Below are 16,375 nucleotides of genomic sequence, written 5' to 3' on the forward strand. Positions count from 1 at the left end.
AAGTAATGTGGAGACAGAAGTAGACCTCACCCCAGCAGGGAGCGTGGTGGGGTGCGATGGCTGGGGGGGTCGGCCTGCTGCGCTGCTCGGGGCTGAGGAGGATTTGCAAGCCATGGAGACCTCTTCCATGCTTTGGGCTTACTTGGCTTTTGGCTGTCACATTAGAGACACTTCATTTTCCTGGTCTTTTGATGAAACTCTTCTGTTTTTCTAGGACTGGCAGCCTCCATTTGCATGTGATGTTGATAAGCTTCACTTTACACCGAGGATCCAGAGGCTCAATGAACTAGAGGTAAATTATAAAGCTGAATGTTACTTCTGCTCCAAAATGTTTAAATATTTTTTTGAGAGGTGGTGTTCTCCAGTGGATTGACTGAGCTGGGTTTGACTTGAGCTGACAGCGCTCAGGACCTCTGAACATCAGTTCTTAGTTAGCACAGACATTCATCTGTTTCAGAACCTAGTTAAAAACATACCAAGCATAAAAAATAAAGTTAATGCTAATTAAAGGAGCATAATTCAGGCCTTTTCCACACAGAGGGGCTTATAAGTGGTTAAACTGAAATTCTCAAGTGCCATAGATTTGTGTCTCCATTTTGCACATATACAGCATGTTTTAAAAGTAGAAGAGAGGAAACATTTACAGAGTGCTTTAAAAATAACAAGCCATTTGGAAGAAACAATTACAAAATCTGGATTCAGTTGGTGGAAACTTGCTGTTCGCAAGCACTTTCATTCAGTGCTTTCATGAATTCAGAGCAGAAGAAGGGAGTGGCGAGGAGTCCTGGTTGGCTTGATACTGGTACAAATGGGAATGGTGACTCTCTACCTGCCTGATTTTTCTCACACTGTTTGCCTTATGAAGTCCTGGTGTGGTTGTGTGAAGTGCTAGGGTTAGGCTTGGAACACTGGCGCCTTGATGCTGAGAGAGAGATTTGTGTGGACACAAGCTGGTTCAGAGCTCTCTGGAATTTAAAAACAAGCTGGTCTGTATAGACATGGCCTTTTTTTACTTTAAGAGTAAAAAATGTCATGAAGTGTATCAAAATTTAAGTCTTAAGCTACTATAACTTAGCAACAGTTCAGTTATCTTATTGGGTGAATTGCTGTGCAAACAGACTAGCTGGCTTTCCCTGCCCTGACCAGTGTGTAGGTATAAAAATGAAACAAAAGCAGTTGGGAGTGAAAAGGCATAACAAAAACACTCTTATTTTTTTTTAATGGGCCATACAAATTGGTTTATTTTTGGTTTATTACAAATAACCTGAATTGTAATTAATAAATGTAGTAAATCCTAGCAATGCAGCTTAGTTTTTAGCAGTATGAACTCATTGCTTGTGTGTTCTCAGAAACTACTTTTCTAAATGCAGTAAAAGTTAACAAAAAGTGACGAGGAACAACTGGTGGTATCTGTATGGAATGTTTTTTTTTCTACATATGACAAGATGGAAAAATGCAAAATTACACTTACAGAGGGAAAAGACAGGCAGGCAACTGAGGCTGCAACTTTACAAACACTGGGATACAAAAGCTTAATCTGCGTTTAGTATACAGTTCATTTTTTGTTTTTTCAGGCTCAAACTCGCGTAAAGCTGAATTTTCTGGACCAGATTGCAAAGTTTTGGGAGCTTCAAGGATGTACGCTGAAAATTCCACATGTGGAGAGGAAGATCTTGGATTTATTTCAGCTTAATAGAGTAAGACTGTTAGAAGGGCGAAACTTGTCCTAAAAAGAAGTGTTATCTCAGTTTCTGGGATGGTATCACAGTTGTTCAAGGGAGATTGAAAAGAGTATTACTTTGTGTAACCTAATGTAGCTAACGTGACAGAACAGTAAAAGATATAATATCGTGGGAGTTTTCATGTGAGCTAGAAGATAAAATTAAATTTCCAGCTCTTCTTTAAAGTTGAACTTGGATACAAACTGGTCAAGAATAAACTTAGGCTTAACTGCAGAAAGCTTCTGAACAATGACAGTAGTGAAAAGAACCTTTTTCCATTAGAAATATGGGAGAAAAATATCCAATTACTTTTAGGATGAAGCTTGTTAAACTTCTCCAGCAGTTTATGTATTCTGATAGTAAGGGATGGCATTCACTGACCCCAAGGGTATGTTCTCTCTGTTTTCTTTATGTTCTCAGGGTAGTTTTTATCTGGTTGCTTTTGAGCCTGTTTCTTAGTAGTTGTTCCAGGGAGAACTGATTGTACTGTACTAGAAAGTCATGTTGGAATACAAAGTGGAGGTGTGACAAGTTGCAGCCAGACAAATTCTCAGAAGTAGGCTGAATAACTGTTTGGTCATCTAGTACAGGTGCTGACTTGTTTGTAAAGTATTCAACAAGTTTACAATTCCTGAATAGGTTCTATGTTAAATGTTCCACTTACAGCTTTTAAACAGCTTTCATGTTTTGTGTTTTTTCTACATCTATATTTTTCTGGTTTAAAATAGAAATTGTGGTGGTGTCTTGCCTCCTAAACTAGCAGTGCTTTCCTTAAACACTGATAATTTTAGTATTAAATATAGGACCATTTTGTTTTCGCTTTTTAGCTAGTTGCAGAAGAAGGAGGATTTGATGTAGTTTGCAAGGAGAGAAAATGGACCAAAATAGCCACTAGGATGGGATTTGCTCCTGGCAAAGCCGTGGGTTCGCACATCCGTGCCCATTATGAGCGCATTCTCTATCCTTACAACTTATTCCAGTCTGGAGCAAGCCTATTGGTAAGTTAAATTGAAGCTAACTGAAGTCCAATTAAATTAGCAGGGTGTTTTTTTATTGATGGAACATTTCTAAAGACTGCATTTTGTGCTTTATGGCATGCAGGTGACAAGATGCAATCTGTTGTTGATGCAAGCAATTCAGAAAGCCATAAGCAAACTTCTAATCAAAAGTAAAGTTCTTTAGAATTACTCTTCAAGGTAACCTCTTACTGACTGCTTTGAATACTACCTTTTTGTACTTTCTCTCTACAGCTTACAGAAGCCTCATAATAATGGACTTTCAGACTTCCTGTAAAGATTTCTTTAATGCTGTTTAGTCAAATGTAAAGTATTTATATTCACAGATCATTATAGGTCCCCCTCTCTGATAGAACAAGAGTGCTATGGGTCGGTATCACCTGCATACAAGAGGGACTGGGGAACTGCATCAAACCAGGGCAGTTTTGTGGCAGTAACTCATCTTGCTTTCCCTAAGGGTGTCCAGGTTCAAGAATGCTTCAAGGATATTGCAGTGTAGTCACTATGGCTTGTGATTTTTTTCAAGCTTAAATCTTCATCTTTCCTGCTTAGATTTGGCCATTAAAACAAAATTCAGGGTTGACTGAGAGTGGAAGTGACATAATCTCTAATGAAGAATAGGGCTTTTCTTTTAGAGCAGTAGTCATTTATTTGGAAAACCAAAATAGGTTGCTGTTGCCAACATCCATTTTTATTTGTTTGAAACACTCTTACCATGATGATCTTTCAAAGAGACGAGCGTTGACCTTTTTTAAGCAGTAAAAGCCCTAATCCTGTTACAAGCATGTCTCTGTCTACAGAAATCAACGCTAGCCTTTTACATAAAGCTACCAAAATGAGGGAGGGATTTGACATAAGCCAAGAAAGGGTGGAATTGAAAGCTTTTTCTTTAGCTAGTGGTGATCACTTTTCAGTGAAGAACAGCTAGATTCTGCATACCCATCAGAAAAAATAATTTAACTTGTGTAGGTTTGAGTGTTTTGCAAACAGAGGATAAGAACAAAATATAGTTGAACATAAAAATCTTTGTGCTAGGGGAACGGCTGTATCAAAAATATTTTGCCTTGCCTCAAACACATTCGTTAAGCAATGGAAAGCAACAGCATTTTCTGAAAGCATTTAATTGAAAACTTGGCATTTTTATTAGGTCTGAAAAATATGGATTCTCTTTCTTTTTTTTTTTTTTTTAAACCGGTGTGTTTTGTGACACCTAGCTTTGCTTTCATATTTTTGAGATGCAGCTGCACAGGGAAAGATCTAATTAAAATTTGTAAAACAGTTTACGTGATACTACTACACTTCCTTGGAAATGTAGGTTCCCCATGTGGGTGTCATACCATGCAGTTGATGTTTACATTCATGGTTTTCTCAGTGGTAGACCCTTTAGGAAGAGAAAAGCCTTCTCCAGTCAGATCACACTTCTTTTTAAATGCAACTTTCCAAGCTCTTTCTTGCAATGGGCACCTGACAGTTGTTCCAAGCGGATGTGTTTAGTGGATACAGTTCTGGTAAAGCTATGCAGCTATGGTTAACTTCATTTTTTAACTCCTCCCTCACCCCCAAGCTGTTAGAATATTCCCCTCCCATATGTGGCAGAGATGTATATTTTCATTGAACTGAGAGAATCCACAGAAATATGCTGGGTTTAGCTCACTTTTCACTCTTAAGGTTTGACTTTTTTTTTTTTTTCCCCTGAAAATGTTGTCTTCCAACTGAGTTTGTTTTGCAATACATTTTTTGAGGAAGAATCTCAGATGAGATTCTTTTTGGCTTTCTTCCATGTGTTCTCGGTAAGTGGTGCTTTCCCAGATGCTTCTTGTGTAGGTGTCCGTTTTATTGTATGTCTATTCAGTGCTTTAGTGGGAATCTAAGCATCTGTGATTTTTGTTTTTGGAGGAGATGCAGCTATTCGATTTGACAGCTGTCAGTTTGAGATGTGTGGTTCCTTCTTGCGATATTTCAACAAGCCTTTTGAGAGAAACTCTTCATGAAGCCAGGATGATCATCCATAAAAGATTAGCACTTGCATTTTTTTTTTAATTGGTAGTACTTGCAATATTCATTGACATTTGTCTATAAAAGCCAAGAATATGGAATGCTGTAGTTTCCACTGATGACTATGCCATAAGCTAAATCTCATCCACATCTGTGTATAGCGTTCATTGTTTATGTGTGGTTTAAATAGATGTGGCTTCAGGAGTTATTTTGACAAATATCCCAGCTGGAGATACTTCTATATACATACTAAAATAGTGCAACTATCTGGAGCTGTTCAGAGGTGAACAGTTAGCGTGTTTTTATTAAAGCTCTTGTTCAGTCAAATGGCAAAAAATTCTTAAATCAGCCAGTTTCTAATACTCAAAGCAGCTCTCCACTGGGGTGTGTGTACTTTATTCTTATCTTGAAACATTGGACTAGACAGGTCTTGGGTGTTTGCCTCCTGAACAGTTGCAGTAAACCTGCTGGTGTACTGGTTCTTACTATTTGTGCCTTGCTTACATTCTTAGCCATAGTAACCATCGGTATGATGCTGCAGACTCGTGCTGTATACCCAGAGGGATAAATGTCCCCCTGTGTGAATTGAGGTGTCCAGAATCTTCTGACAATGCATCTTCTGTGATGCATTGCGGAGATGTTTACATGATTTAAGATGCAGATGCAGTTTGGGGAGCTAGAGATCGTCTTGTAGTGTTCTGTTTTTCAGTGAATACAACTGTTTCAGCACTTCTGGGTCCGGGTTCTTTTCCAAACAAAGGTTTTAATGTTCTGAGTGGGATTCATATGTCCAAAGATGTCTATGTCTATGTCTCTAATAAAGATCTTTCTGTGTGAGAGTTCTCTAGGACCCTTTATTGTTCCTGGAGAAAAATAAGCACCTCTGGAGTTTAGTGCTTCTTATCCTCAAGTGGACACATAGCAGGTGTAGACCAGTTGTATTCTGCAAATACAGGGAGTCTGGGTCATTTGCTTATGTGTGAACTACTACTTCATGAACACCTAAACCTGGAGGAGATGAATTGTATCCCTTTTTTTTTTTTTTTTCCCCCCCCATCTTTTGACGTCTCGGAGGCCTTGTGAACATTCCTGCTGTGTCCTCTGCCTGCCTGCCAGAGGAGCTGCTTCTCAGCAGTTCCAGCTGATCAGCTTTTAACTTACTCTCTGCCACCATTTGGAGTTCAAGGATTATACGAGCAACCATCTTCTCAGAATAAAATGAGATCATGATCACAGAATGTAGGATGAGCTTATGGTAAATTATTGATAGAGGCTTAATCTTACCAAAAAGGCTCTGCTGGTTGGGAGAGAGAAGTGCTGAAGAAATGGCAGCTCGTGTCCTGGGTTAAAGACAGATGCTTGCAGTTGATCAGGTCAGTCTAGGAGTAAAGTAGGTTCAGAGGAATTTCTATCCTTAAGACAGGGCTTAGGCTCCTAGTTCTTCTAGGTAAAGTTCAAAATGTTGATTAACAGCCATTTCATACTACTGCTTTGCTTTCAAGTTACTAAGGCACTGGGAAATGTGTCTGCCTAAGTAGTTACTGAAACCTCAATATTTACATATATATATATTTATATATATTTATATAGTCTTCTGGGCTTTTTTCAGTGGACAGTGCTTTTTTTTTCTTTCTTTTTTTTTCTTGGACACTCCACTGAAGTGAGGCAAGTTATGCTATTTGTTGTTTTTCCTCTTTCAAGGTTTCATTACCCTCTTGTTGAGAAAAGCTGCTTGCCTTCTAGATACTTGATTTGAGGATCCTATGTCCCCAGTTACCAGAAGGAGTAAAACTTTTCTTTAATTGAAATATTCGGGTTTCACATGAGGACATGATGCAAGGAAACAGGTTTTATACAAGTCATTAAATTTGGCAATGTTCTGTGTAGCATTAATCTCATTTGCTTTTCCCTCATTTTCATATTTTTCCTACTCACTTGCCTTTTCTGTTTGTCCATTTTCTGTTTTGAGTAATTGTTATTTTTTTTTTCTCCCACTGATGTTAGTGTGAAATAATGCACATCCTCTTTGGGTGTGAGCTTTAAGGGAACATGCTCTTTGACAGGGCTAGCTGCAGTGCTCTGTAGCCTCCAAGTACACAGCATAGTGTGGCATACTCCAACATACACCTTCGAGCCTCAGCCAGGATTTTCTGCTCATGTGCATGAGCTGCAAAGTTGGATTGTTTTCTGTATTTAATGTTGAAATTTTCAGACATTTGCATGAAGGCAGTCCTAAATAAAACAGAAATTCTGGAGGCTTCTGTAAGCAGTGTTGTGGTAGGTGATAGTTAATGATATCCTGCTACCCTTGACTGACATTTCTTTTTTTGTTAAATACATATTTCTTCCAGCATGGACTTGTCTTCTAAAATACCACTTTTTCCTCCTTTTCCACCCTCCCCTTCTGACTGTCGTTTGTTTCTGAAAGTCTGATTGCTGTGTTGTCTACAGAGCATCAGTCCCTACGCTGCTGCAGTGGTTCTCTTGCAGCTCCTGTTCTGTCTTGCTGAGAAAATTCTTGTGATGGGAACAGATGAAAACAACTGGGGAAGTGTGGATCCAGCAATTCGTGAAAAATACTTTCTAACAACATAAGACTTTTTCTTTAGGATTCGTTGTTTACTCATTAAAAACAGTTATATTTTGTCTGCTGTTACTGAATGTTGTGCGGCTTGATAAACTTGGAATTGTCATTAATGATTATTTTTCTTGCCAAACATATGCACAGTTTTCGGCAATTAAATGTGTTCATTCAGCAACTTGAAAGAACTAAAACTTCCCTTCTGCCCTTAAAGCAACAGAGTAGTTCTCTCCAAAACATATAAAATAATTTCTGCAGTGTTCGTCAGACAAAATAGTGTTTCTTTGAAGACAGGGATGTATGATAGGCTGCAATTTGTTTTTATATTGCTCTGTATGTTAGCATTACAGTAATGCAACCAGAGGACACTGCAGCAGTTTCCAGTATGTTGTTGAGAAGAGTCTCCAAAAGCACCATCTACTAGAAGAATTGGTATTGGTATTCCCATACAGAAATGCTTGGTGTTCATAACATTTAAAGGATGACTTCAGCTTTATTTAAGATCCTTTATCATGGTTATTGCATTCAGTGAAAGGGTGGGAAAAAGTGATTTTGTGACTTGTTTAAATGGGTAACATTACAATAGTCATAAATACTGTTTTATTAACTCAGTACAGTAATTATTAAAGCCCTGTCTACATTCTTTCACATTAGCCAGGAAATTGTTCTACACAAAGTTTGTATTGGAAGTGGAGGCAGAAATTAAGTCATCAAATTGTGTCTCTTTAGTGCTTGCAGAAACCAGATCTCACCAGTGACACAAAGGACAAGGAATATAAGCCCCACGATATTCCACAGAGACAGTCTGTTCAGCCATCTGAAACTTGTCCACCTGCTCGTCGAGCAAAACGCCTGAGAGCAGAGGTGAGATAATCATAACCCAGTGATAGTCTGCCTACCCCCATGGCACAACAGGTTTTTGTTAAGTTACAGGATAAATGTTATTCCAATCAGCTCGCTAAATGTATGTGCATGGTAAACTTTTAACTTTTTCTTTCTCATTGTTAAACATATCTAAATACTTATAAATGCATAAATTATAAATAATATGGTAAGGATTGCGTGATTCTTTAAAAAGTGTTGCTGAGGTTTGGAGTGCTGAGGTGCTGTTCTATTGAGGCTGTTCCACTTATACGTTAATTATGAATGTGTATGCTGTAATAATGGTTTTAGCATGATTATAAATAATATGGGGCTCATAGATTAAAATACAGGTGACAAATTCTAGAAATGAATTTTGTCTTTTGCAGCGTTGATCTCTATCATTCCTCAGAGGACAGCCAGTGAACAGGAGTTATTCTTTAAATGTGTTGGGGGGTTTCTGTAAATCTTTCATGAGTTGAAGCCAGATGTTAGAGCAGAGAAGGTTTTTGTTATAACATTAGCCTTGTAGTATTTAATTTTTTAACTCTGAGTTCTATCAATTCGTGATACTTTCACCATGCAATATAAGGAAAAAGTTGCATAACATTAAGTCAGTATGGTTTTGTACAAACAAGATTATTCTTAATTGTGCTTAAGAAATAATAGTTATTTTGATAAGCATAAAATTTATTTATTATATCTGCAGAGTTCTCCTGCGAAGACATATTTTAGGAGATCGTGATGCGTCTCCTTCATTTCTGGAAAACTGTAATAGTGTGACTTCAGTCTTTCCAGACTGATGTTCTGCCTTCGGAGAGTTTACTATTTCTCTTGTTTGAGCAGATGAAGAGTAGGGGAGGCTGATTCCCAGGAGATGGTCTTATTAGTGGTGACATCATGAGTTAGGAAGGTCATGATTGACTCTCTTTGTTTATAATCCAGATTTCTATTTAAATTCATTTCAGACTGTATTGACTCTCATTGTTCTAGTCTTGGTCTTTATTACTACCAAGTAGTATAGCTTAGTTATTGCAAATCCTGCCTATAATAATTCTTAGTTAATAAGTTACAATTAAGGTTTTCTAAAGCTTCGGTTAAGGTTTTCTAAAGCTTTTCCACTCAAATACCCACTTACGAGTAGATTTGTAATTCTGAGAAAACCTCAGTAGTTTGATGTGAAACTTTCCATTTGAGGGATGCTCATTCTCATGTATCCTTAGAGGTTAACAGCAGGGCTATATACTAAAATCTTAGATGTTTTTCTGAGAGTGGTGTTAGGTGACACTAACAAAGAGTGCATGTTTTTGTAATTTCTGTGGAAAATAACTGCTCATACTTAGCCAAAATGCAAGTCTACCTGCTCAGCTATTTCCCTGAGCACTACTGATGTCATGTACCTAATTTTTGTGGAGAGGAAATAGTTGATTAAATTGAGACATACAGAGCTAAGTCTAAATTGAGCAGCATGGACTGACTTCCTTAGCATGGAGCTGTGTTAAGACAATAATTTCCAAAATCTAAGATATGTTAATGTGAGTGTTTCTGTTCCATTTTAGTGGAAAGTCAGCTAAGTTGATTAAATCCATTTTATCTTACACTGAAGCTACAAGCAGTTGATTTTTATTCTGACCGGGTTGCAGAGTAGTAATGTTTGGTTAATGTGTCTCAAATTTTTGCCCTGACAAGATATACAAGGATTTGTCAGTGTCTTAAATTATAAAGCTTAAGTTCATTCTCATGTTTACCAGTTTGACATTTCCTGCTTTTCAGTGGCTAGCCATCTACTATAATCCTTTAAAATAAGTGAACTACAGGAAGGTACTGTAAATGATTCTTACTAGCAAAAAATACAGCCTGTGGGATAAGTGTTAGTTTGCAATTTTAAAATACATACAGTTCTACCTTGCCCTTTCCTACCTGGTGAGTAAACACTTGGGAGAAAATGTTCATAATTAGAAAGGAAAGGGGCAATGACAGTTATAGGCTGGTTTTGAAATGCAAAGGATTAATTGTAAAAGACCAGAACATTGGTACAGAAGTGAAAGTGAGATGAGTTGATTTGATAAAAGGCTCAGGCCGAAAAAAAGAGCTGCTCTTGTGAAGCTAAACGTAGGCTTAAGCACAGAATACGGACACAACTCATAGAAGTTAAAGATGCAGAAGATGGGACATCTGTTATTGCATTGCTTGAGGATCAGTGCAGACTGATCCTGATTCAATATTACTACATAGAATAAACAGCTTTTTTTTGCATGTCTTAAGCTATGGGAGCTCTGCCTGGTGTCACGGAAACAGTAATCTGGACAAAAAGAGAATGCAAAAAGTGAAATGGAAATAATGTCAAACCACCTCTGTAAAAATCTAAAACAAAGAGCCTGTAACACCCCACCCCCCCCAAAGAGAACAACAAGAAGAACCGCTGCCCCTTGAACACGCGATGGTGCGTTGGGCTGGAGGCCGTGCTTGTAGAGCTGGGCTGACGAGTCCCATTATTTGAGGTTCAGAGAGTGACTGATAGTGGGCTGACTTGTCTGAGTAGCAAGAGAGTAGTTGCATGACCTCATTTTCTTAAGAAATTAGGCTTTAAAAATACAATGTTGGAGAAACCTGTCTTTACACTGAGGGATTGGAGAATTGTTCTCCCACAGTCTTGATACTTCAGGGAAGAAATAGAAGAATTAAATGGAAAAACATTATTCTCTGTTGAAAGTTCCACAATACACCAGCTGAGTTCCCTGCTTGGAAGACTGGAGTATGTTCTGCTGCTTAAGAATAAAAGAAAATCTATGAAAGCCCAAAGTTCCTTGCTCCTTTGCTTCTTAGCAAGTTCCCCTGAAGTCAGACTAAAAACTTGGTATCATTATTGGCAGGGGCTTTTTGTAGGATTTCTTTTCAAATCTCTCCAGGTTGTTCCCTATGTTATTTCTCTCTGAACTCTTTTTTTTTTTAAATAATTGGATACAAGTATTTCAGAAATTCAGGCTGCCTTTTTAGATTTATTCATTTGTCAGTATAATATGGTCCTTTGAATTTAAACAAAATCTTCAGAGTCTTTATCTGACATCCATTTGCCTGGCTTTTTCCTAGAACAAGTCCAGTTACAAGTTTTAAGATCTCCACTGTACCTCAGCAAAGTGTTTGTGTCTCACATCAGCTTGTTCTCTGAACCTTTGCAGTCCTCTCTTGCCATTTATCAGAGTAGATTAAGAATTGCATGCAGAAATATTTTTTTTTTAATGTGGAAGTCAAAATTGTCGTGTGTGTGTGTCCCCAGTTCTTTTCTGAGCTCTTGAGAGTATTGAAATGTGTATTTTAAAACCTTTCAGAGTCTGCCACCAAAGTTACTCAGCTGTAGAGACTTGGAGAGAATTATTTAGATCTTAATAGGCACTCTGTTGTCAGGTCTCTGAGTGTTGAACATAACCAGCTTCTTCCCTTCGTCAGAGCCAGAGCAGCTCTGCGGGGCAGGAGGAGCTGAGTGCAGGCTGGGTCTCTGCAGGAATGGCCAGCTCTATAGTCCAGAATTGTCACTCTGTATTTGTACAGCAGCCATGAGCTTAGATTGCAGTGAACATTTTCCCAAATACAAGTGTAAAACCAAAGTGTTCCATATAAGGACAACAACTGCTGATTTAATTTTTTTTTTTTTTAATTTAAGGCAACCAATATTAAAACTGAATCTGACCCTCCAGAAGCCAGAACTCATAATCTGAGACGTAGAATGGGATGTGCACCTCCAAAGTGCGAAAATGGTGAGTGGCAAGTGAAGACCGAAACGAAATGTGAATGCAATTTCTACTACTTTGTACCAACTCATTTTAAGACCAGAGTTAAATTCATCAGTTGGAAAAATTAAAAGTATTTAAAAAAATACTTCTGCTAACTTCAGTTTTAAATTGGAGTTTATTGTAAAAGTTCTTTTATGGCTTTGAAATATTTTATTTGTTTTGTAAGTGGTTGAGTTTTCTTGGAGATATTTTCAGTTGAAAAAAAAACTTTTTAAAATTTCAGTGTCTTTCACAGAGCAATCAGAAATGAGATTTGAGCCATATTTTTATTTTGTATTTTAAATAGCTAGCATCAATCCACTAGGTTTAAATAGAGGACAGTGTTTTAAGAATGTGTCAGATTTCAAGACACTTTACAAAAGAATCTGCATTTGATATCAGGAAATGAAACTCATGAAGGCAAAAGATAGTATGTTGTGAACGTAACAATAAAGTTCCTATAGTATGATTTTTCAGTTGCTTCTATCAGTAGTCCTGAGTCTGTTGTTATCTGTCCTTAAGAAATAATTATTTTAGACTGATAAGAAATGTTTAATGCCATCAAACAGAAGAGTAAGCTTGGTGACAAAGCAATTATAGGAACCATTTATAACCATTTATACTATATATAATATATAAAGTTATAATTTATTTTTAATTCAATTATCCAATTTAATAATTGAAATTAACTAAGCTGTTTGTCAGTCTCCTTCGTTCATTCAAAGTCTTTTTTTTCAAAAACTTGTGTAGACTGTGGTCTTTTTTTAATGTCATAATTTTTTTCTTTAAAGTGTGTCTCTAAGCATTAACTTTTTCTTCTTTTCCTTGTGAAGAGTAGAAGGAAAAAGCTCTAGACAGGTTTTTTTAATGCTTAAATTTCTGATAGATATAGACATTCTTCTCTTTGGTATCTTTGTTAGCACTTGGACTCCAAGAAATACTTCAGATTGTCTAATGACCAGGTGTAAAAGGGTTTAGCCCACTTGAGCTTTAGCTAAGAACTTAATTGCCCTCTTGTCTTCAGCTCCAGAGCCCTGGGATTCTCCACACTCTGCTGTATAGACTTGGGTGTGTGGTGTTTTGTTTTTTTACAATGTCAGGAATGAAGACTTGAGTAGAGACATGACCAAATTATGTAGGAGTGTAAGAATGTAAAGGAACTGCTGCTTTGTCAGGCCACTTCTGCCGCACGCTCATCTTTGACGATACGTTTTCATGAAAGCTACCACTACGAGGAGCTGAAGTGTGAAGATCCTAGTAGGGAGCTGTAGTAGTGTTTCATGTCTCCACATGACACACCGCTGTAAAATTGATGGAGTAATTCAACCACATTTGTTAACACCACATAGAAACAAAATCTTAGTTTATGAAGATACTCATAATTTAAATGGGACTTAAAATACTCAAATAAAATCTGGGCTGTGGTAGTCATTGCTAGCTCATGATGGTGAGCTTGGTTTTTCTGATAATACTGGCTTCTGTAGACATGGCAGGTGTTCAGATCTTGCCTTAAGCTAACTGCAACAACCGATATGCGGTAACAAGTAATTCACAAAATAACTTGGAGTGATGCAGTCCAACAAGTAATAACAAAATAAATAATAAATAATGCTAAGCATTAAAACATTTTATAACACCCTTTCTTTTTTTTTTTTTTTCCTGTTGCACCAGAAAAGGAAATGCATAGCATAGTGAAACTTCCCGAGAAGCGAGAACATGCTGGGGAGCCAGAGAAAGACAAATCCAAAGTCCGATCTAAAAAACCCACTAATGCTGTGAGTACACCCTTGCCTTCCTGCTGTTTCATATTGATGGCAGGTGTTTCTGGGTTTCTCTTGGGTATGTAGTGAAATCTCATGTAATTTATACCACCCTGAGGACTCTCTTGTATTCTTCATGTAACCCTGTGGTTGAAGCAGAGCAGTATCTGTGCCTGCTGGAATATAAATACTTGTAAAGCTTCATGCTCTTTCAAGCTGAAAATAACAGGATAGTTAAATTTCACTATCTATAACCAAAGTAACTTGTTTTCTGTCTCCAAGGGACAGTCTCAAAATAAGCATTTTGAAAGAAGGGTCCAAATAGAAGTGATTCTTCTGTGAACTGATCCCTCTCCCCATTGCTCTTGAACCTCAAGGGAGCTTAATGCAAGCTTTGGCACCCAGCTATCCAGCAGACCTGCCACTTATTCCACAATTTCAGCACTACCTTGGAAGTTTGTTGTTCAAATGCTTCTTAAAAAACAAGCCCTGTTCCTGCTCCAACTCTCCGCATATCACCACCCCCCCTACAAAATAACAAACCCAAACTGAAAGCAATGGTAGTTTGTCTCACTTTTGAGAAAATGATACCGAGATTCTTTGTTCCTGACACTACTTGGGTCCTTCCTAAAACCAAAACTGTTCTTTCTTTAATCCACACCTATAGCTAGATACCTGAGAATGAAATGTTCATATACTAGAAGCCTGACACACCCAAGCCCCAAACAAAAAAGCTTTCAGGGAGGAGCAGGAGATGCTGCTTCTTTTTTTAACAACATAAGACAAGGGGTCTGCTTGTCCTCACATCTCTGTTCTGTATTTGAGAGTCTGTGGCTGACGAAGGTGTGGTGTAGAACAGGCAGCAGACAACCCTTCCCACTTTTGGGGTGCCCTGCACCTTTTCCTTGGGGCTTGTTAGCTGATGTATGAAACCTCCATCAGACTTCTTCCACGCTGCCTCCCCGTCCAAAACCACATAGCTCTGCTGGGAACCTGGTGCCTTTCCAAATTAAAGGTCTTGGCCAGTATCTCTGGGGATAAAGAGGAACACTCCCATCAAAAGGAACCCCTTTCTCCCTTCTGAGGCTCCAGACAGTTGGTTGTAGAGGAGGATGAAACATTAGTGCACACAGACTGCACGTGAGAGCAATGAGAAAAAGGATTTATTGGGCCAGCAGGTGTTACATTATACCTGCCAGATCCACAGTGCTGCTGCTTTTAACTGCCCTGGCCACTGAATCAAATCTTCTGTCATTTGGGAAAAAAAAAAATGCTTGGGGTGGCTTGCAACTCTTGTGGTCCTTCTTTAAATTACAGAGGGGGTTATTTAAACTTTTACATCAATATTTTGTGATTGCTTGTCTCGTTTCCATTTCAGAGATAAAGTAAAAATAAGCTTTGGCGAATGTTACAGATGACTGGGTTACCAAACTGCTCTTTTACCATGAGTTACCTTAAGTGCTCAAATTCCCACTCTGGCAATTTTTTGTTACAGGTGGATTTGTATGTATGTCTCTTATGTGGCAGTGGTAACGATGAGGACCGTCTCCTGTTGTGTGATGGCTGTGATGACAGTTACCATACTTTTTGTTTAATTCCACCCCTTCATGATGTTCCCAAAGGGGACTGGAGGTGTCCCCAGTGTTTGGCTCAGGTAATCTGACAAACCATAAAAGTTAGGTTGAAGGTTATTTTTTATTTTGTGGTGAATTTTTTTTAAATTTGATCCTAGGGATTGAAAATACAATTTATTACTTAAGGTTGTTCAAACAAGATGATAGAGGGTAAAGCTAAAGTGAAGACTGAGCATGCTTCAAATTGGAAAACTATCACTTAATATTTTGCAGTCAAAAACTGATGTGCCTTTAAAAAATGCATTGGATTTTAATTGGCACCTTTCCTTTGTATTTAAAATTGGAGTCTCACTGGGTGCTTCAGTGTGGAGGTCTATGCATCTTTTTTTTTTGCTTAGACCTGCTAGAGGAAGGAGAGATTAGGCACATTACTTCATTAATGTTTATGCAGATTTAGAAATAAATAAATATTGTGATTTGGTGAATTAAGCAGAGTACTTTCTTCCTGTGACTCTGTGCAACTTGGGGCAGTCATTTCATTTCGGTCAGGTGTCCTGCCTCCTTACCCATCAGATGCTGTAATAGCCCATTTGTGTAAAATCTGAGCACAGATTGTCTTATTAATATATTAAAGAAATAATTGTGTTTTCAATTGCAGGAGTGTAATAAGCCTCAAGAAGCATTTGGTTTTGAACAAGCAGCAAGAGACTATACACTGCGCACGTTTGGAGAAATGGCAGATGCATTCAAGTCAGACTATTTTAACATGCCAGTACACGTATGTTCATGTGTTTATCGTGATGACATAACATAGATTTCATTTCTTGTGTTTAGTCAAAATACATGACTCTTGAGGGGGAGGGGGGAATTCCAGTTTTGAGTGGGATGAAATCCCAAATCAGAGGTTCTCGTTTATGTCAATGAATCCTTGTTCTTGCTGGTGTCATGGTTTCTTACTCCACTGGCTTCTTGGGTTTTTTGTTTTTATTCTTCATTTTCAAAGAAGTGTCTGTAAGGAAGAGAATACTGTCACCCATTCCTGAGAGAGCAGAGCAGCAGCATATCCTGTGTGGAACCACATTACTGCTGCGTTTTTT

At 38.0% G+C, this 16,375-nt stretch overlaps 1 protein-coding gene across 3 annotated transcripts in view; it reads left to right on the forward strand.

Moving 5' to 3' along the window:
* Positions 1–16,375, forward strand: part of KDM5B (lysine demethylase 5B) — a 56,949-nt gene that overhangs the window by 12,594 nt on the left and 27,980 nt on the right. For 2 of the 3 annotated variants that reach the window (XM_074925380.1, XM_074925381.1), the window contains exons 2-9: positions 215–292; positions 1,575–1,697; positions 2,549–2,719; positions 8,043–8,177; positions 11,836–11,929; positions 13,616–13,719; positions 15,200–15,358; positions 15,937–16,056. In XM_074925380.1, coding sequence (XP_074781481.1) covers positions 215–292; positions 1,575–1,697; positions 2,549–2,719; positions 8,043–8,177; positions 11,836–11,929; positions 13,616–13,719; positions 15,200–15,358; positions 15,937–16,056 — 984 coding nt within the window. The remainder of the gene's footprint in view (positions 1–214; positions 293–1,574; positions 1,698–2,548; positions 2,720–8,042; positions 8,178–11,835; positions 11,930–13,615; positions 13,720–15,199; positions 15,359–15,936; positions 16,057–16,375) is intronic. The other variant, XM_074925382.1, reaches the window with a different exon arrangement.

This window comes from Athene noctua, chromosome 23, assembly GCF_965140245.1.
Source record: "Athene noctua chromosome 23, bAthNoc1.hap1.1, whole genome shotgun sequence".
Classification (NCBI taxonomy): domain Eukaryota; kingdom Metazoa; phylum Chordata; class Aves; order Strigiformes; family Strigidae; genus Athene; species Athene noctua.